The sequence below is a fragment of the Lepidochelys olivacea genome, assembly GCF_965140295.1.
Source record: "Lepidochelys olivacea isolate rLepOli2 genome assembly, chromosome: 8".
NCBI classification, from domain to species: domain Eukaryota; kingdom Metazoa; phylum Chordata; order Testudines; family Cheloniidae; genus Lepidochelys; species Lepidochelys olivacea.
In genome coordinates this window covers 70,998,932-71,020,428 of record NC_140418.1, presented here as the reverse complement: position 1 = coordinate 71,020,428, position 21,497 = coordinate 70,998,932, and the positions used below count along the sequence as shown (strand labels likewise).

General features: G+C 42.1%; 1 protein-coding gene across 5 annotated transcripts in view; it reads left to right on the top strand.

Annotated features, from left to right (window-relative positions):
* The window catches only part of LOC311525430 (putative ferric-chelate reductase 1), a 50,926-nt gene that overhangs the window by 1,550 nt on the left and 27,879 nt on the right, over positions 1–21,497 (top strand). For 4 of the 5 annotated variants that reach the window (XM_084637570.1, XM_084637569.1, XM_084637572.1 and 1 more), the window contains exons 2-8: positions 6,362–6,560; positions 7,523–7,659; positions 9,084–9,175; positions 9,621–9,705; positions 14,790–14,975; positions 17,493–17,594; positions 19,125–19,266. In XM_084637570.1, the coding sequence (XP_084493696.1) occupies positions 6,362–6,560; positions 7,523–7,659; positions 9,084–9,175; positions 9,621–9,705; positions 14,790–14,975; positions 17,493–17,594; positions 19,125–19,266 (943 nt within the window). The remainder of the gene's footprint in view (positions 1–6,361; positions 6,561–7,522; positions 7,660–9,083; positions 9,176–9,620; positions 9,706–14,789; positions 14,976–17,492; positions 17,595–19,124; positions 19,267–21,497) is intronic. The other variant, XM_084637573.1, reaches the window with a different exon arrangement.

The following is a 21,497-nucleotide window of genomic DNA, read 5'->3' as shown; positions in this document are numbered from 1 at the left end:
ACAAAAGCCAGTAGAACACTTCAATCTCCCTGGACACTCTACAACAGATTTAAAAGTAGCCATTCTTCAACAAACAAAGTTCAAAAACAGACTTCAAAGAGAAACTGCTGAGCTATAATTCTTTTGCAAACTTAACAGCATCAATTTGGGTTTGAATAGGGATTGGGAGTGGTTGGCTCACTACAAAAGCAATTTCCCCTCTCTTGGTATTGACACCTCCTCATCAGTTATTGGGAGTGGACCACATCCACCCTGACCTAATTGGCCTTCAACACTGGTTCTCCACTTGTAAGTTAACTACCTTTTCTTCACGTGCCAAATATATTTATGCCTGTTTCTGTAATTTTCACTCCATGCATCTGCAGAAGCGGGTTTTTAACCCACGAAAGCTTATGCCCGAATAAACCTATTAGTCTTTAAGGTGCCACCGGACTCCTTGTTGTTTTTGTGGATACAGACTAGCATGGCTACCCCTCTGATACTCTGTTTCTTTTGAAAGGTGAAAATGGAGAGGGCTTGTGGCAGGGATGCCATTTCAGATTTGGGTGGAGGGAGACTTTAACCATGATTCCAGGGCATATTTAGGCACTTGAAAACTCTAGTTTTTTGGCAGATAACTTAGCAGTTAGTTGACAGGAGCACTGTATCTAATTCCTATATAAACAAAAGAAAATTAAATATTAGACCCACTCAGCTCTAATACTACCATCTAATACTGACATCTTGTGGCAAGTCACTTAAGGGACAATGGTTAGGTTTAAAATTTTAATGTATATTCTTACTTTGTTAATAACTCTGGGGGGAGAGAGAGGCCCCATCAGGACTCCTTGGCTCTATCTCAGCTCTGGTAGGGGAGTTGGGTCTAGTGAGTTACAGAACAGATAATCATCAAGTGATTCATCCCCTGTTGCCCATGCCCAGCTTCTGGCAAACAGAGGCTAGGGACACGCAAAACATGGTGTTGCATCCCTGCCCACAGGCTAATAGCCATTGATGGACCTATCCTCCATGAACTTATCTGGTTCTTATTGGAACCCTGTTATAGTTTTGGCCTTCACAACATCCCCTGGCAACAACCTGTGGAGCTTTACTGCGAAAAAATATTTTTTGTTTTAAATCTGCTGCCTATTAATTTCATTGGGTGACCCCTGGTTTTTGGGTTATGTGACGGAGTAAATAACATTTCCCTACTCAATTTTTCCATTCATGATTTTATAGACCTCTATCATATCCCCCTCCTTAGTCATCTCTTTTCCAAGCTGAAAAGTCCCAGTCTATTTAATCTCTACTCATGCAGAAGGTGTTATGTACCCCTAATCATTTGTGTTGCCCTTCTCTGTACCTTTTCCAAATCCAATATATCTTCTTTTGAGATGAGGTGACCAAGTCTGCATGCAGTATTCAATATGTTGGTGTACCATGGTTTTATATAGACGCATTATATGATATTTTCTGTCTTATTATCTGTCCCTTTCCTAATGATTCCCAATATTCTGTTAGCTTTTTTGATTGCCACTGCACATTGAGCAGATGTTTTCAGAGAACTATCCACAGTGACTCCAAGATCTCTTTCTTGAGTAGTAACAGCTAATTTAGACCCCATCATTTTATATGTATAGTTGGGATTATGTTTTCCAATGTGCATTACTTTGCATTTATCAACATTGAATTTCATCTGCCATTGTGTTGCCCAGTCACCCAGTTGTGTGAGGTCCCTTTGTAACTCTTTGCAGTCAATTTTGGATTAAACTATTTTGAGTAATTTTTTATCATCTGCACATTTTGCCAATTCACTGTTTACTCCTTTTTCCAGATCATTTATGAATAGGGTGACCAGATGTCCCGTTTTTAAAGGGACAGTCCCATATTTAAGCCCTCCTGTAGGTGTCCCAACTTTTTCTTAAAAACAGGCAACTTGTCCCATATTTACTGTCTTCCTCCCCCTCCCCCCAATCAGTACTGGAGCATCCTGCTGCTGGCAGGGCCAGTGTAACCACTAGGTGAACTAGGTGGCTGCCTAGGGCCCCAAGATTTGGGGGCGCCAAAAAGCGGTGCCCCCCAATATTTTTTTACACTATTGCTCCAGGCGGGGGGATGCTGTGGTTGGCAGTGGCAGGGGAAACAGTGCAGCCAGCAGCGCCTCCCCCTGCTCCCGGGGGGCTGCCAGCCAGGGTGGCACAGCCAGACACACACCAACACCTTCCTGCCTCCCAGAGAGACTGATGCAGTCTGGCGCTGCAGCTCCTACTTTGAGCCAGCCTCTCCCTCCCCACTCCCCAGCCCTCTTCACCCCCGGGCCCGAGCAGCGCCCAGCCCAGGACTCACCACTCTGTGTCTCTGCCCAGGCTCAGAGCAGCCCCCACTCCAGCCATGCCCCGACAGGGGAAGCAGCCCGCTGGTAGTGCTCCCCCTGCCACAGGGGAGCCAGCCCCTCTGCCCTGCGCCTTGCAGCCAGGGGGGACTTTTGAGCGATGAGATGGCTGAGTCGCCAGCTGGCTTTTTCTCTCTTGGGGATCTTGTAGATCGCTGCTCTCCTCTTCTTCCTGGGGGTGAGGAGGAGACTAGAGGTGGCAGGACCCGAAGGGCAGACACCAAAGGTAACGAGCACCCGCTTCTCTTCAGGGACTGGTGGCTGGGGTCCAGCCCGGAACGGCGCAAGGGGGCTTTGTAAGAGCAGTGTGGCGTGTCCAGCTGTCCCGCAGGCTAGAGCCCCTGCAAGTGGCCGCAGGGAAATGCCCCGAGCACACGTGCAGCTTTGAGAACATTCACATGTGAGAGAACCACTTCGTTTGGTGCCCTCCCTCCCCCTGTGCTCATGCTGTATGCCAGGCTTGGGGAACTGGGTGCCAACTTCTTTGCAACAGTTTCCCAGTGAAGTCCTTTAGGCTCTTACTTCCCTTAGAGAAGGCAACCAAACCAGGGCATGATGCAACTGAGAGCATCATCACCAGTGGCTTACATATATCCATTAAACTCCTACCACCATCTCTTCCTGCCCAAAGGAGCTGGAGGAGCGAACAGGATTGCATGGTAGCCCAGCCATAGACGAAAGGCAAGCAGCGTTTGCTGTGATAGGACTGGAGATTAGCTCACTGGTTTCCTTGCAATCTGCAGGAGTTTTGCCTGAATAAGACCTGAAGTGCTCAGCATCTCTGAAAATCAGGCCCAGAATGACACTGACGCCTCTGCCCTGGGCCAGAGCTTTCTGAGTAAGGGGCTTCAGCAGCGATTGGCGTGGGGCAGAGTAAAGCAACCAGGACGGTCATGATGGAGGCTGGAACTCTGTCCTCGCCTCACACCCATGGGAAGACAGGCCTTCAGATACCGCTCCCACCTGCATTGCACTTTCCAGCCCAGGAGCAAGGAACCATTTTACACCTTAGCGCTGTGGGGAGCTGAAGCCCAGAACGGGGAAGTCACTTGCCTGAAGTCATCCAGTGAGTTGGTGCCATGGTGGAGAATAGAAGCCAGATCCCAACCCCCAGCTCTGTGCTCTGACCCCCAAAACAGTCCTTTCCAGATCCAGTGGGAGGCGGGGGGGGGGAGGGACTCTAGCCACGTGCAGGAGACCCAAGGCCATTTATTTTCATTAAATATGTAGACTAAATAATTAAATTAATTTTCAAGCCGAACGTGTATTAATTTCTAAAGAACAATGCCACATTATGCAGTATTCATTTTTGAAAGTTTATAATAAGTGATGATCTGGGAGGTGCAAGGTGGAAGTTTCACCTAGGGCGCAAAATATCCTTGCACCGGCCCTGACCACAGGAAGGGAACCTCACGGGACAGGAGACCCTAGAAAGGGGATAACTGTTGGGGGATAAAGGGGACTACACTGTGGCGCCGTAAATAAAAGCACAAGGGTGAAACACTGGAAGAAGGTGTGAGGAAGCTTATTTTGCCAGCCTAGGCACAGGGAAGAGAAGGAGGAAACCTGTGCAGACCCTGTGACAAGAATTCACATTTTCTAATGAAAAGCAGTTCTAGAGAGCAGGTAAGACATTGTAGTCTGGAGAAGCATTACTGGCACCTGAGAGATGTTCTACCAATAAAATAAAAACCAGCAGGCTCTTATTAAAGGGAAAAGGGCAAAATGCCACAATTATTTGGAATACAGAAAGAATCCATAGTAAGCAGTTAGTTATAGCTATAACATTTCATTCAATCTCATATTTATTCACACATTCATTCATACAAAAACACACACAGACACAGAGGTTCTGCAAGGTTGTTATCATAGTTACCAGCCTTAGAGTTGCTCATGCCAAGCCACTGGTCAGGTGGTCTGGACATGAGGAGGGAGCAGGGCCTCGTTAGATGCTCATCTGATGCTCCTGGAAGTTGGTTTGCAGAATCAGACCCCAAAGTTCTCACTTTCTAGAGTCCGTTTTTATAGGAATTTCTTCCTATGCCAGTCTATGGGAATTGCTTCATCATGCTGTGGCTGAATCAATCAGCAGATGGCACATTCCTGATGGCTCTGTGCTGCCAGATGTTATCTTGTTCTTTGGTTCTCCCATTCTTGAGGCTGTTGGGTGGATTCCAGTCTGCCCTCTGGGGGTCCTCTGGTTATTTCCACTTGACGCCTTCTTCAGCCGATGGACACTGGATTCTTAGGCTGGCACCTCCCTGATCATTCAGTTATTATCCACACCAAACATCCATCCACATACATCCTCTATCTCTATTTTAATCACAATTGTTAATACAACAAAAGGGCAGGGAGTCTCTGGGTGCTGTTTCTGTTGTTAGAGTATTGCTTTGAGTCTCTCTCTCTCTGAATTGCTTTGAGAACAGACTCTGTCTTAGAATGTACTAACACAATTAGCAGCTTGCAAGTTTCACACATAGAGGGAGAGAAACAGTACCAAAAACCAAGACACCTCTTAATTAGTAATACCCTGGAATTTAAACTCTGGGGAATCAAACTCATTTGTGATTTTAATACAGAACTTCTTTAATATGATCCAACAGAGAGATTTAAAATTTGCAGGTTGAATCTAGAACAGAGCTGAAATTGAGCAGGACTCTGGTATTTGGAAACCTGGGAGGAACATCAGCATATGTTCTTCTAATTTTTTGGGAAGAGGAAGGATAAGGTAATCTAGAGCTAGTGAAATACATTTGAGAATGAAGATCTTAGGCTGCCAGGAGAGACATAGTGGGAAGAAAAGCAAGGGAGACAAAATTTGACAAACTGTGTTCTTATACAGCTGCCATCATAAACTAAATAGGCCCATTTAAATTGTGGTGGACAGTATCCTAGAGAAATGGAGCCTTAAAGAAAAGAGCATTAATAAATCATTTATATTTTTAAATTAAGTACAAACACTGTCTTAAATTCCCTAATAATTTTAGACACTGAGACAATAATTGGATCGGGAGTTTCAGGACTGTGGTAACAATATGCAGATCTGTGAATATAGAATCTTATATTACTCTTCAGTAACTGGTCATGCTATCTGTTGTTTTAGTGCACAACAACATGCTCGATAGGATCATTATACCTTTGTTTTAAAATTTCTGCTCCTATGAACCATGAATAAAATACCGCAGCCAATGTTTGTTTTGCAGAGAATGCATGCACATACAATTTAAATTACTTAGCACTGTGAGCAGATTTTATTTTTTAATTCAATTTTCTCTTTAGATAATATCTTCCCAAAATTGAAAAGGGAAGGAAACAGTCTTTTCAAAGACACTGTGGTCTGCGTTGGAATTAAGCTGTTACACTACTTGATGTTTTGTTATCTGCTCCCCTGGTGGGGCTGATTTAACTACAAGTGTGTCCTTTTTTCTTTAAAACCATTTAACTTAGGACTGCTTACAGAATATTGGTTGGTTTGTTTTTTCTGTAGACTATGTCTCTGATCAAACTGATGGACCAATTATAGTATTCAGTGGTTGTTTGAGAAAGTGGATGTAGACTGAAGAATGTTACCAGGCCTACTTTAGAAATGAGATATCTAGTTGGTGTAAAGGTCTTGCTTCAACAAGTTTATATTCATATTATTATTGTAATTATATTCCTTTCTAGAATAATGATTTTCATCTTTTAAAAATATTGTCCTATATAAATCACATCTTGTGAGTTGGAAGTGTTTCCAGGTTTGTCCTATTTAGGTATGATCAGAAGTCTGAACCCACCTAGGAGTGAACAATTGATAAAATTTTATTATGTTGGGTTTTTTGCTTAATATGAAACTTTTAACGACTTCCAATAAAAGCAAGTGGACCAGACCCTACATGTCATGCACATGCAAAATTCCTATGGATTTCAGTTCGACTATTGGTGTGCAAGTAGATTTTCAGCAAGTACCTGTGGGGTTTTTTTAAATTATTTGCTTCTTCCCTACAGATGGAAGACTGGATTTACTGTCTCTTTCTTTTTTGTGCGGTGTTTTCTGCAAGGGTCCTTGGTTTTCCACATGGAAAAATCAGCCCAGCTTGTGATTCCATGTTACCTAGTCATGGTAACTCTGTTTCACAAACTACCTCAGCACCTTACAGGATCTCCATATCCAGCACTTCATTTGACCCAGGAAACAAGATCACAGGTAAATTAGAACTTTGAATAATTTGGAGTGTCTGGATGGAATGTAAATGAATGTAAAATTTTTAAAGAAATATCAAAGAGGCTCATTATTTTAGCTCACTGATTGTGGCCATTTCAGTTGTATTACATTGCACTGTGCAGAACCAGAATACCATTATGTTTTTTACAGTGTCTTGTGCTCTCCCCCAGCAGTCGAGCCTTCAGAATTCCAACAACATGGGACAAGACTGAGCCCTGTTCACAGGGGAGAAACTTCCTACAAGCCTCTAGTTCATCTTTGTTTGATTTAGCCATGTGTCCTATTTTATTGATTTGGTTTTAGATATGTTTAAAATGTGCCTTGCATGGTCTTCAGGTGCTTTTACTTTAGTTATGTAAATACACATAGCTCTCTCTCTCTCTGCCTTTAGATATCTTCTTTGTTCTTTGTATTTATAGATCACAAAATTACAAACATTCCGCTTGCAGGAAATCTGCTGTTGTATGTAACTGATAATACAGAATTAAGGGGTCGAATCCTCAGTCTGCAATTCTTATTTTCTTCATTATCAAGGTTCATATGTTCAGAATGCAATACACATTTTCACAAACAATACACAATTCTGCTAGCATCAAACCATCCCTCTCTCTGGTAAGAGGTATGGAAGCAAGCCATACTATTTCTTAGGTTATTCTTAGTGATACGAAGCTGAATGATGCTATAACTGGTTATTACTTTCACTGTCTTATCTTGTATGCGGTGCTGTTGTAGCTATGTCAGTCCCAGGATATTAGAGAGACAAGGTTGGTGAGGTAATATCTTTGGACCAATTTCTGTTGGTGAGAGAGATAAGCTTTTGAGTTTATACCAAGGTCTTCTTCAGGTCATCATTCTTACTAGACAATCTCATGAAAGAGAGTGAGTGACAGTAGCTAATATTTAAATTAACTATTTTAAGTAACTTCCATATCTTTTTCCCTCAGTGACTCTACAAGCAATTGACAATTCCAATTTTAAAGGATTTTTACTGCAGGCCCGAGCAGTCAGAGGAGATGGTATTGTTGGTACTTTTCAAATCATAGATCCAAACACGCAAGGTATTTTATGTAACCAAATTCAGGTATGCGGTCACATTTTAAACTAGTTTGTTGAACTCATAAGTTATTTTCCTTGCATTGTGTAAAAGATATGATAAATATTGTCTTTTTGCATTACAGGTAACACTAAATGTGATCTGGAGGCAGCTTCATGCTTTCTAAAGTGTTTAATTCTGCTAAATCACTTTAAAAATAAAAGATGTATACTAGTTTTTCTGTGATGTAGACTAATGCCTGTGAGAGTAGTAACAAATAGGGCTGGTTGGAAAAAGTAACAGTTTTTGTGGGAAATACTTTTTAATCGTTTTCAAAATATTTCAAAATTTTAAAACAGAAATTTCAGCTTTTGAAAAGCAGAAAAGTTTCTGGGTTTGAGTGCTCCCCCACCCCCTTTTTTGTTTCCCCTATAAGAGGAAAAAAGGGGACACGGGAGAAAACAAACTAACAAAAAAAAACTGATTGGGGGGGTTGAAAATGAAACCAAAGTAAAAAATTATTTGATTTAAAACACAACTAATTTTTTTTCATCAAATTCTTTTGGAATTTGCCTTTGAAAAGCCTTTTGTCATTGTTGAAAAAACTTGACCCATGGAGTTTTTCAGGAATAATTACTCCATGTGTAGACAAGCCCTGAGAACTGCATCCTGGGCATCCAGATTTGTGTGTAAGTGATTTCTGCATCAAATGTGCCTAGTTTGTTCTAACGGCCAGCTTTGCAAATCATCTGGGCCCAGAGAGCCAAGTGGAGTGGGTTTTTTTATGTCCTGCTTCAGAGTGAGTGTAAACAATTGCATATTAAAATCATGTGTGTTTTTTCCTATTTCTGTGAAAAAGCACAATTACTAGGTATGTAGCTAGTCTTGTTTTCTAGCACTTTGAATCTGGACAGAGGCCACAGTACTTCTTTGACCTTAGGTACCAGGCCTAGGTCTTACATCATTAATGGAAAATGTATGCCTGTGATTCCACCTGCTAATCTTTGATTTCAGGCAATTGCAGTTGAAAGCGTTTAAAGATTATCTTCGAGGAGGAGGCAGTTTGGGTTAGATATTTTTACTGTCAAGGGAGGAGATAAATGTTTGGAAGCCACTGTAGGATTCTTGCCCCTCTGGCCACTGGACAGGGGACTTTGTATTTTACTTTCCAGCCCAATAGCTGCTGGTCACTCAGCAATATAATGGTATCAGAGGAAACTGCCTGCCCTCTCATTTCCAGGGTGATTTAAATTATCTTTGCTGCTGTTGATGCCTGGGAAGAACATTGTACTGTTCAAAGGGAATAGTTGGCTCAGAATGAAAGTATGAGTGGAAGCTCTAAAAGTCAGCCAGCTTGAACCAGTTAATATCCTGGATCACTGCTTCAATGAGAGGAGGACCTCATGATATTTCAGGGGGAAAAGTACATTACTTTCTTTCATTCGAGCATTCGACTTGGTTTTTAATTGCAGAATTCTGCAATGAGTCACACAAATCGCAACAGCAAGCAAAATGTAACAGCAATTTGGGTAGCACCACCAGGCACAGGAAATGTACAATTCAGGTACGTTTTTGATTCCTAATATACTAACATTTCATAAAGAAATTAATTTGCAGAAGGAATAAAATCTGTTAAATTTTGCAAAGGACTTATCCTTAGCAATATTGTAATGACAGTGATTTGAGATTTTCCCATAATTTTTAGTACCTCCCTGGCCTTTGTTTCATTTCTAATACTTTTAAGATATGCTGGCAAGATGAGGTTTCATGTTTAGTTTTGTCTTATCATAAGTAGTTACTGAACAGTGCTTTCCCAAACAATGGACACCCTTAAGGTTAAATCCCACTTCCATCTCTAAAGGTAAATGCCTTTATCTATTTGAAAAAGTCAGGATTGATTACTGCCAGCAAGATGTCTGATATATTTAGAAACGTTACTGGTGCCTTATCAGAACATTTCCCAAAATAATGCCTCAAAACGATGCGTGTGGTGTTTGTTTTGTTTCTAGAGCAACTGTTGTTCAGAGTTTGAGTGTTTTCTGGGCTGATGTCAGAAGTCAAACTCTTGTGTCTTCCAGCTCCCCTGTTGACTCAGTAAGTTGTTTCATTTTGATATGATTGTGAATATATTGTTTCACAAATATACATAATAGTGAGTCAAATGAATGAATTTGGGGCAATTTTTCCAGGAAACTTTTGGTGAGAGGTTTATTAGAGCTAAACTCCTAAGATTATTATGTTTTCTAATCAAATGAACTAAATTTAAACTTAGATGTTTAATTTGCTTTTAGTCCATTTTAAATACCTTTATGATAGTGATGGTGATTTCACTTAATTGTAAATATAACTATTGTAGCTGTTGCCTCTTGGGCAAAATCTGCAATAGCTGGTCTTAGAATAGCAAAGAAGGGGAATAGAAAAGATGTTGTAGGCCAGGATTGAGGTGATTTGATAGAACTACACGGGGAAAGATTGTATAGCCTCTGTCTGAACCAGACCTGTCTTAAACCAATGGAATTAGCTTTTCATGTACAGAAACCCTCCTGTCTACCCTCATGGCATTCCTTCAGATTTCTGTTGCTGTCACAGTACACCTGCCTAAGAGTGGCACAGATGGTGTTTCCAGGGAAAGTACCCTAGAGGGTCTATTCTTTAAACTGCTGCCTTAATACTCAGATCTGATGTGCGGAACCTCCAGACCATTTCTACCAATGCCATCCATTCAGTGTGGAACTAGATCAGTGGGCCCTGCTAAAGACTCTTCTGTCTCTACTCTCTCTCTAATCCTCAGAAGGCAATCAAACATACAGGACCTAGTGTGACCATATAGTCACACTATTTGAATTTTAAAGCTTCAAGTTATTTGTCTCCATTGCTTTTTTTTTTCTAGTGCAGCATGTCCTGGGTCATTGTGAAGGGAGGGGTTTGCATCTCACCACTGATATGTGGACCGCGGTTCACGCCACTGACTACATGTTAGCAGCAGCAGCGCAGGCAACAGGTCTGCCCTCAGTCAGCAGCATACCTCACTGTCGGGGCGTGAGTTTGGACAGCCCCACACTTGCAGGGACATGGAGAACCTGTGTGGTCTCTCAGAGGAGTGGCTAAGGCCCTTTGCTCTCTCTGCTGAGGTTGTGGCAGCAAACAGTGAATTAAATATCGCAAAGGCAGTGCATGATTGTGGTTTCCAGCGTGTTTCTTGCCTTGCTCTCTGCCTCAGTCTGGTTTGTAAGGGAATTTCTGAAAGGGGATGCCCAGTCCAGGGATTGCTCTCAACAACCAGGAAGATCTGCAGCCATATCAGCCGATTCTGAGCAGTGTGCCGCAGCCTTACACAGCCGCAGGCTCACTCTTTCTGCCAGGCCACCAGACGAAGCAGGAGGTGGTGACCAGATGGAATTCCATCTTTTACCTGCTGGAACGTCTGTATGGGCGGAGAGAAAAGCTGTGCTAAAGGTGGGGAGTCATCACAGTCTGGGAGCAGCTGTTTTGATAAGACCGTGCTTCAAGTGGCCTGGCTCAATTTGTATTTACTTATTTATTTTTGGCCAAGGCACTGACCCCTGGTGACCTCCCCTGATCTTTAAGCACTGAGAAGCTGTGCAAGTGTTGTACATCCATGGGCCCACACAAGCACAGACAGACATCAGCTTCCACTTGTCACCCTTCCACTGACTGCTCTAGAAGCTAATCAACATCCAGTGGCATTTTGGTGAGGCTCTAAAGCTGGTCAGAGGGAGTGATATGGGAATGAGCCAAGAAATTTCCTTGCTCTGCCTGCTGGAGAGAAAACTGACTCATGGAGAACCTCTTCCATCAACAGAGTGACAGGGGAGTTGTGCTGTCTGCTCTTCTGGGTAATTGCCATCTCCAACCCATCAGGGAGAAGAAGCACTATTTGATGGCAACATGTCTCAACCCCTGATTGAAAGCACCATGGCTTCCTCCATCTCAGATAAAAGGGAGGCTGAGGCAGCCATACCCTACTTTAAAAATCATCTGATGCCAGCAGTGAAGAGGGATGTGCGACCAGAATTGCATCCGCTGGCTGTTGCCCACCTCTCCTATCCACCATCACGCTGGCATTTGGAGCGCCTCTTTAGTGCACCGGGCAGTACAGTTTCTGAGAGGTACACGTCTCTCCACAGGGAAGGAGGAGAGACTATCATTCATCCAAGTGAATAGAAACTGGCTTCCCCAGAAGCACACCCTGATGGGAAGATCCTGAAACCATAGCAGGAGAGGAGGAGAACTCTGCTGAGAGCCTAGCCTCTTATTTGTGTCTAGACCCAAACCCTTCCCTTGTGAAATGATGCAAGTGGAGGGACTTACTTCAGTGTCCATGTTGGGACTTGCAGAATGGGCACATAACAACACAGTCAGACACCAGTCTCGGTACCATCATGTGGAATGTCATTTATTTTATATACTGCATCCTCATACAGAAAGAGAAAGGGACCAGCCTGCCAGCTGTACATATAGAGGAATGAGAGACAGATTGTATCAAGAGCCTCAGGGAAGTGTGCTTGCAGAGCACCTGCTGTCAGTGATGCTGGAACAGTTTTTGGAGTAGGGGTGCTGAGCTGCACCCCTCTTACCCCTGTCTGTGCCCCTTGAGCTGGGGCCGGGAGCAGAGATGCAGACAGAGGTAAGGTGACGGAGGCTGGGGCCACAGCTGGGGGGCGGGGTGCGGAGCCCTAGGCATGGGGCCAGTAGCCAGGACCCCGGGACTGGCGGCCAGGACCCCAGGCATGGGGCCAGCGGCTGTCTGGGACCCTGGAGCCAGTGGATGGGACCCTGCATGCGGGCCAGCGGCCGGGACCCTGGGGCCAGCAGCAGAGTCCCTGGGTGCAGGACCTGTGGCCAAGTGGGACCCCGGGGTCTGCGGCCAAGCGGGACCCAAGGCCAGCAGCAGAGCCCCCGAGCAGCAGCGGGGCTGGCGACTGGGATCCTGGGTGGCAGGGGTGCAGGGCCAGTAGCTGGGACACCGGGCGCAAAACCTGGGGGTGCTGCAGCAACCCCCTGCACCCTTACTTCCCGCGCCTATGCCTGCTGTACCTCTCTGATCGTCTTCCTTTGTTATACAGTTTACGGGAAATTTTAAAAATACCTTTTTGGGGGTTTGGGGTGGTGTGTGAGCGCAAACTCCTTTTCCTCCACTTTACATTATTTAAAAAACAAAGTGAATGTGAAAACCACACAGGGGTGGGGTCCCACTAGATTAGATTTGTTAATTAGTCAGTGAGTGAACAAGTCAGCACTTTTTTTTTTTTCTTTTTTTTTTTTTAATTTCTCTCACACCTGCTCTGGCTCTGGTTTCAGTGTAGAAATCCCAGAGTATGTGGGTGAAGTGTACTGGGAGGATTTTCTATCACCTGTCTGAGGCCATGATCGATAGTAGAATTTATGGTTAAATTTCCCATTTGTTGTTTTAGAAATCAATTTCCTTAATAAAACAAAAGTGTGTTTAAAATGAGAGGTTGGCTCCAGAATTGTTTCATTAAGTTGTTTTTAGGAGCATAATGAAGGAGTGGTGATCAGGGATTGGGAACACCCGCCCTCACGCTCCAAAGCAGGAGGAAAAGACTCTAAGCAAAGTGTAGCAGTTGTGAGTGTCAGTAATATCACACGCGCAATGCAAGTGAATACTGTATGCAGTCAGGAGTCAGCAGCGGTATCACACAGTGTTAGGGAGCAGGAAAGAGGCCCCTGTAAGGGGCTAAATGAGCCATGTGGCAGCAGTGTTTATGCATGGAGGCCACACAGAGCTGTAAGGTGTGTGGCTAAGAGCCATTTTTATGCTCTGGTAAGGGAGGGCAATTATGTTGGGGAAGGTGTTCTAGGCCCCGTGTTGCCAACTCTCATGATTTTGTCATGAGTCCCATGATAATTGTTTTCTTTAAAGCTCCAGTTCTAACGATTTTAACCTTCATTAGAAAAAGTAAGCTTCCAGCTCTTGGCTCTGGAGAAATGTGATCCCAGTGCACCCTAAAAACTCAAAAAGCAGAAGGAAAATAAAGAACTCAGAATCTATCATTGTTTATGTGATCTCCTGATTTTAAAGCCAATCTCATGATTTTTGGTGAGCCTGAATCATGGCTTTTGGACATTTGGGGTTGGCAATGCTGCTGCTAGGCCCCAAAGAGCAGACAAATAGAACTAACGTGAATATTCACATTATCATTGAACAACTTTTTATGTTTATACTTTTTAAAATAAGAAATAAAAATTAAAGGAGGGGAGAACCATCTCTCCTGGATCCATTAGCCTTCCTCCTTTAAAGGAGGACTAGAACCATCCCCTTCTACTAGGACAGAGGGTAGATGGGTTCCAGAGGATGGAGTTTGGCTTAACAGCCAGTCTGTAGGCTCTGCCTTCTATTTCAGGAACCCCTTCAATCCTGCAGGCATTGGGCATGGAGGTGCTGTTGGGTTACGGATAGAATGTAGGAACCTGTGAAGGAGCAATCATCTCCCATCAGGCATGTCCCCAGGTAGCAGTTAAGGGAACATCCTGTAGATGCAGGACAGCTGCAAATATCCAATAAGCAGTGGCAGACCAACTGGCAGCATCTCTGAACAGGGTGTGGTGGGGTAGCTGGTGCCGTGGCTACCTCTATAAAATGCCACAGAGGCCCTATGATGAAGACATCAAGGCAAATAAAGACTGCCTAAAAACAAGTCTTGCTGGGGCAAGTGGAGTTCGGTAGGCAGCTCACCTAGGAGCAGGGAAACTCCAGTTTCAAACCAAGCGTGTCAGGCTTGAACAGCCAACCTGGAAAGCTTGTCCAATAGATATGGTCACACCAACCCTCAATAAAGAAGTGGCAAGGAAGAAGAAGAGGATAAAAAAGAGGAAAATGTTCCAAACAGCTGCAGAGTTGCTGGCCATCCAAAAGCCAGCATCTCCCCAGAGTTACAACAACAAAATATCTGAGATAAACAGTTACTCCCTATTCTAAGCATAGGGAGATATGGTGGTATCAAATGTTCTTTAAGGTGGCAACAGTTCTACATATAGATCTACCTATTTTATTTCTCCTAACAGGTGAAGAGTTGAAAGTGAAGTTTTGTTTTGGTAAATAGGAGACCGTAGCTCCATTTAGATAATATTGCCTAATTAATATTGGTAAATTTAACTTACAATCTAATAGTTTTTCATGCTGTTGTAAATTACAGACCTCTGGATGTAAAGGCTGTGGCACACAGAAGTTCTGTTTCAGCAGTCCCACTGGGTGTAGTCTGGATGATCCAAACTGTTATTTCATGTCTTCTGAGTCACTAGGTGGTGATGCTTTTAAATTTGAAATGAGCGGCTTTTCTGATGGATATATAGCCATTGGGTTTTCTGATGATACACAAATGGTAAGATACTATCACTGAATACACTATTGGAACAAGAACAAAGTTCTGTTTTGCGAACTGCAGAAACTTGACAATGAACTATTCAGTGATTACAGTAGAGAGACAGGGGAGACCTGTAGAGCAGGACAGTTCCATTATTTTTAGCAAACCTAGTAAGAGTGTTGATTATTCACAGATTCCAAGGACAGAATGGACATATCTGATCATCTCTTCTGACCTCCTGTATAACACAGGCCATAAGAACTTCCTTAAATTAATACCTAGAGCATACCGTTTAGAGAAACATCACATCTTGATTTAAAAGAATGATGAAGGATCCACCATGACACTTGGGAAATTGTTCCAGTGGTTAGTTAACCTAAAATTTACACTTTATTTCCAGTCTCAATTTGTCTAGCTTCAACTTCCAGCCATTGGATTGTGTCAGACTGATAGACCTATAATTACTGGGGTTATACTATTTACCCTTTTTAAATATTGGCACAACACCAGATTTCTTCCAGTCTTCTGGAACTTCCCAGTGATCCAAGACTTACTGAAGATCAACATTAATGGTCCAGCAAGGTTCTCATCCAACTCTTTTAAAACTCTTGGGTGTTAGTTATCTGGGCATGCTGATTTTTAAATGTTTAACTTTAGTAGCTGCTGTTTAGCATCCTCCTTAGATACCAATAGAATGGAAAGAGTTATTGTTATCATTATCTAATATAACTGCATGATCTATTCTTTCCCCAAATACAGAACAGAAATGTTTATTGAACACTTCTGCCTTTTCTGCATTATTAATGATAACTCTACCATTTCCATCTAGCAATGGGCAAATATCGTTAGGGTTCTTTTTGTTCCTAATTCACTTACGAAACACCTTATTATCCTTCATTCTACTGGCTACCTATTTCTGTGTCCCTTTTTCCCTTTTCAGTGTTGTATAATTCCTTGCTTCTGATTTATATTCATTACTATCAAATTCCCCTTTCTTCCTTTTGTTATAGATCTTATAGCTGACTTCGCTTCACCTCTAAACAAGACAATTTCCAATTATCATTTACCTTTTTCTGTTAACATTCTTCCTCCTAGCTGATTTGGCCCATAATTGCTTTCAACTTTGTGAAATTGGCCTTTTTAAAGTACCAAGTATATATATTATTGGTCTGTACTTTATTCTTTTTGCATATTATTAATGTAATCAACTTATGATCACTTGTACCGATGCTACCATTAATTTTTAATTCTGTGATCAGTTCCTCTTTGTGTCATTGTAAGGTCTAGTATAGAATTCCCCCATGTTGGATGCATCACTTTTTTTTGAGTTAGGAAATTATCTATAATATTTCAAAATTCTAAGAAATCATGAGGCACCATAGCACATTACCTGAATAGCAAACGCTGTTATAATATTACAGTTCTGTGCACCGCAGAGACAAATTCCAGTTAATTGGCATTGTTTATGAGATTTCATTTTTCTTGATATTTTTTCAGCTCCATAGTTATATTTCCGTCACCCGATTCAGCACTTACACTCTGAAGTCAATTTGAATGGGGTATCAGTCTGAGTCAATACAGAATTTGGCCTTTATACGTAACTGGTATCTGACTATTAGGGAACTTGATTGCCACTGTGCATGTTGTGTGCTGATATGGCACGACATCCTTTAAGTAATACATCCCAGTAATCTTTTTTTTTTCTTTTTTTGTTAAAGTATAGTGTTATGGACATCTGCAACTCAAATCACTGCAGGACAAGATTCTCAAAAATAGGAATCTAAAGTTATGCTCCTAAATAAGACTCCAGTTTAGCAAAGCACACAAGTTAACATGCTCAAGTGTTTTGCTAAATCATGTTCTGAGTAGACAAATTTTCAGAAATTCTGAGCTGTCTCCCATTGAATTCATTGTGTGCTTGGTCATTTATATAAGTACCAACATATGGATTTAGGAACCTAACCTTATGCTCTCATGGTTTAAAATCTGGCCTTGATCAATACATTGCATTTTTAACACAGACATGTGAAAAGTGGTGGAAAAAAATCTAAAAACATCTTTTAGGCATTTTTCCCCCCAAATGAAAAGCTGATGATGTAGATCCTCCAGGTACACTGACTGACTTTAGTTACAGTGATCTTTTAAAGCACAGGTGCCTTAGATTGGAATGAAAAGTTATTTGTAAAAGGAGATCATTGTTGCAGTGGCTTCTTTAGAGCCAGAGTGGAAAAACGGCTTGTGTGATGAGAGTGGCACATGTTATACACATGCTCTAACTATTGCTCCTTTGCAAGAAACTGAATGGAAGATTATATTTAAGGTGCAAAGCGACTGGACATTATGCCAGTTGTCTCTAATGTAGAGATACCCTCAAATATCAGTAGGGTTTTGATTTTATTATTATTATGGTGCTCAGTTCTGTAGTCTTGGTGCACCTGAAACTCCCATCAAAGTTTGTGTGAGATTTCCCTGTGTAAGATCTGCATGCAGCTTTACTCAGTCACCACTGACCTGGGCAAAACTCTGCTTTTACAGGGGAATGACAACATTTATATCTGTGGTAAGAATGCAATAGGACAAATAGAAGTTCAACGTGCCTTTTCAACTGGACGAACTATTCCCAACATTTTGTCTCTGGTAATTTAATTCCAGATTATGTTGTATGTATGTGTAGAATAACGCTGTTTCATATTTTTTAGTGTTGCATGCGTTTTATTCCAGAGTTGTTGCTGAGCTACAGTATCAGTGCTGAATTCCAGACAGGATGATAAGATCATCAAACTGTGAACTATAGTATTGAAAGCTAGCGGTATAATTTTGCTCTGAACAGAGTTTATCCCTTAAAATTGATTTGGACCATCTACATATTTTCATTCACATTAGCTTTTCTCCTGGCTCTGCTCTGATTTGGTATTAGCAAAGACTAATAGCTAGACAGAGACCAAGATAGACAGGAGAGGGGAAAAAAGTGGATCAGCCACTGATTTATGCAGTAAAATTTAAATCAAGTAATATGCTGCTAAACATTTAACCAATCAAAAATGTAAGCCTCGTAAACAGAACCATGTTGTTTATGCCTCCTGCAGCAGTATGGGAAAAAATACAGTTTAAAAAAAATTAAGACAAGAAAATAAATGTTGGTTTTATTTTTTAAGTACTTATACCAGAAAAAAAATTATTAGCAAAGGAATAATCAATAGCTCTTCTGGAATATGCTACATCAGAGATTTCCTGCTTTTGTATATCAGTTATGAATATCTGCTATTACCTATACCCTAGTTGACCCCACTGATTTCATTCTAGTTACTCCTAATTTACATTGATATGAGTGTCCCGGGGAATGAGACCCTAAGCCAATGGTGGGCAGCCCGCAGGCCACATGTGGCCCATCAGGCTAATCCACTAGCAGGCCATGAGACAGTTTGTTTACATTGACTGTCCGCAGGCATAGCCGCCCACAGCTCCCATTGGCCACGGTTCGCCAGTCCCAACGAATGGGAGCAGCGGGAAGCAGTGGCCAGGACGTCCCTGCGGCCCGCGTCACTTCCCACAGCTCCCATTGGCCGGGACTGGTGAACCACGGCCACTGGGAGCTGCAGGTGGCCGTGCCTGCGGACGGTCAATGTAAACAAAGTGTCTTGCTGCCCACAGTGGATTACCCTGATGGGCCACGTGCGAACCACAGGTTGCCCACCATTGCCCTAAGCTCTGATGTCATAGTTAACACACTGGGGAAGAGCAATATACATATTTTATTTGTGTCAAGTTAAAGAAATGACAGATTTTAACTAAATGATCATATAGTTTTCGGTCTAACCATGCACACATTTATGCATGTGAATACCTGCTCACGTGAGGAATCCCATATTCACATGGGTATTTCTAATGAAGAGAATGGGATTTCTCCCTTGACTAAAATTTCTCAGGTGCATGTTTTCAGAATCAGGCCCTTATTGAGTACTAGTAAAGAAAAACTAAAAACCCGGCATTGCTGAATCACTGTTTACTTAAAGTTGTAACGTGGTGCAAATCCATAAATGACTCTTTACTAATAGCCCATAATTTTGTAATGCTATTTCTGCTGAACAATTTATAAATTCTATCATTTGTTTATTGCTGTATGATGAATGTTCTATGTAATAATAATTACAGATATTCTGGTTTTAGGGTGATGTTCAGAGCATAATGACTTCCTTTAACAATGGAATCATCAACTGCTCTTTCATTACAAGAAATCCCATATTGACTCAGTCAAAAGCTGCCAGCAATTTGTGCTTCATATTTCTGGCTCAGGGACCATCATCAGCTGGTGAGTGTTACTGTATCATGCAAGGTCCAAATGGAAGAGTAACAATTGCGGAAGTGTGCACACATATACATACATACATACATACACACACGCACATACACATATATATTTTGTGGAGGAGAGGAGGCACAGAGAATGAGAGGTTTGAAATGTGAGCAGAATAACAGATCTTTTATGGTCTGAGAAGATAACATGCTGACGTGATGGCAATAGCTTGATACATGTGAAGCTTACGCTATTGGAAAGAAATATATTCTCAGTGTATTTGTGTTTTTTTTATTATTGCTTGTAAAAGAGCAGCACAAAGAGGCTCCCTCCGAGATCAGGGCCCCATGACAATAGGCATTGTACAGACAGTCTCTGCATCAAAGAGCTTACGGTCTAAATCAGGGATCAGCAGCCTTTCAGAAATGGTGTGCCGAGTTTTCATTTATTCACTCTAATTTAAGGTTTCGCCTGCCAGTAATACATTTTAATGTTTTTAGACTTTCTATAAGTCTATAATATATAACTAAACTATTGTTGTATGTAAAGTAAATAAGGTTTTTAAAATGTTTAAGAAGGTTCATTTAAAATTAAATTAAAATGCAGAGCCCCCCGGACCAGTGGCCAGGACCCGGGCAGTGTGAGTGCCACTGAAAATCAGCTCACATGCCGCCTTTGGTACGCGTGCCATAGGTTGCTTTCCCATGGTCTAAATAAACAAGACAGAGGGTGGGAGAGGAAGTAGAATTTGGTGGCTTACCCAAGGTCACACAGGTTTCAGAGTGGTAGCCTTTTTAGTCTGTATCAGGAAAAAGAACGAGGAGTACTTGTGGCACCTTAGAGACTAACAAATTTATTTGAGCATAAGCTTTTGTGGGCTAAAACCCATTGCATGCATCCGATGAAGTGGGTTTTAGCCCATGAAAGCTTATGCTCAAATAAATTTGTTAGTCTCTAAGGTGCCACAAGTACTCCTCATTCTTTTTCCAAGGTCACACAGGAAATCAGTGGCACAGCTAGGAATCGAACCCAGGACTCTTGAGTCCCATTCCAGGGGCGTACATACTGAGTCATGCTACTGGGTTAAAATATGTACAAAAATATAAAGAAATATTGACCCAACCTTTCCTACACTCCAGTGACTTTGTGCCACTCAGGCAATGCAAAGCAATTGGAAGGCTGGCTTATCTGGCTCCACTCAGCAATCCTCTTGGGTACAGGAAAATCCATTGGTGGGTTAGAGCTCCCATAGTGACTCTATGCTCCCTTCCTCTTTAACCCTTGGCATGTAGGGGTCATGGCTGGGGAAAGGAGCCCTGCACTTCTATTATCCCAGCTATTAGAACGTCCCTTTTAGACCATGCACAGGTAGGTGTAGCTTAAAAAGGGCTCAGAGGCTGCCATGTTGAGGGGACAATGGCACTAGGACAGGACAGAAATAGGGGGTGTAAAGGAGGCTTTAAGGCACCGATTTTGTGCCCACCTTCCTGAACTGTGCTAAATACTGGCATGGTTCAGGATTTGGCTCATTCTGTTGCCATCATGATTAACGCAGCCTATTAAAATATTTGTGCTGAGGATTGGGGAAAGGTTTGTTGCAGTCTGTATAAGCTTTGCCACTGTGCACTTATCTATTTGGTGCAGTGATGTGCACTTCAGGGGATGTGATTTCTAAAGCATACTAACGTGTTGCACACTCACTTATCTGTGTAGACCCTGCTGGTGTGCACTAAAAGTTTCCTAATGCACTTTAACATAGTGCTGTTTGAAACACTACTACATCAAAGTGCCCTAGGGAACATTCAGTGCATAATAGCAGGGACTACATGGACAAATTAATGCCCAACACATTAGTGTGCTTCAGTAATCACACCCCTGTAGTGCACATTACCCCACCATGTAGACACACCCTAAGATTCCAACTCTGCAGGTGAATCAGCCAACATGGATCCTTTTGCCTTCCTGTAGTTCTATTAAATCTCTCATTTTTGTATTAAAATAAAAAGTAATTTTGTAGTTAAATCCCAAGAAACAGTGACAAATTAGAACAAATGACATTGCATTTGCAGAAGAAACTGTGACTCCAAAAGATCACTACAGACATTTATTTGGCCACCCTAAATCAACTTTAAATCCAGTCCAAAGTACTTTAGTTTGAATATGAATTTAGGGTCTGATCCTGCAGTGTGGCCAGTGCCCTAGTCTACAATGGTTTTTTTCAGGGGTTCAGCACCTCTGAAAATTAA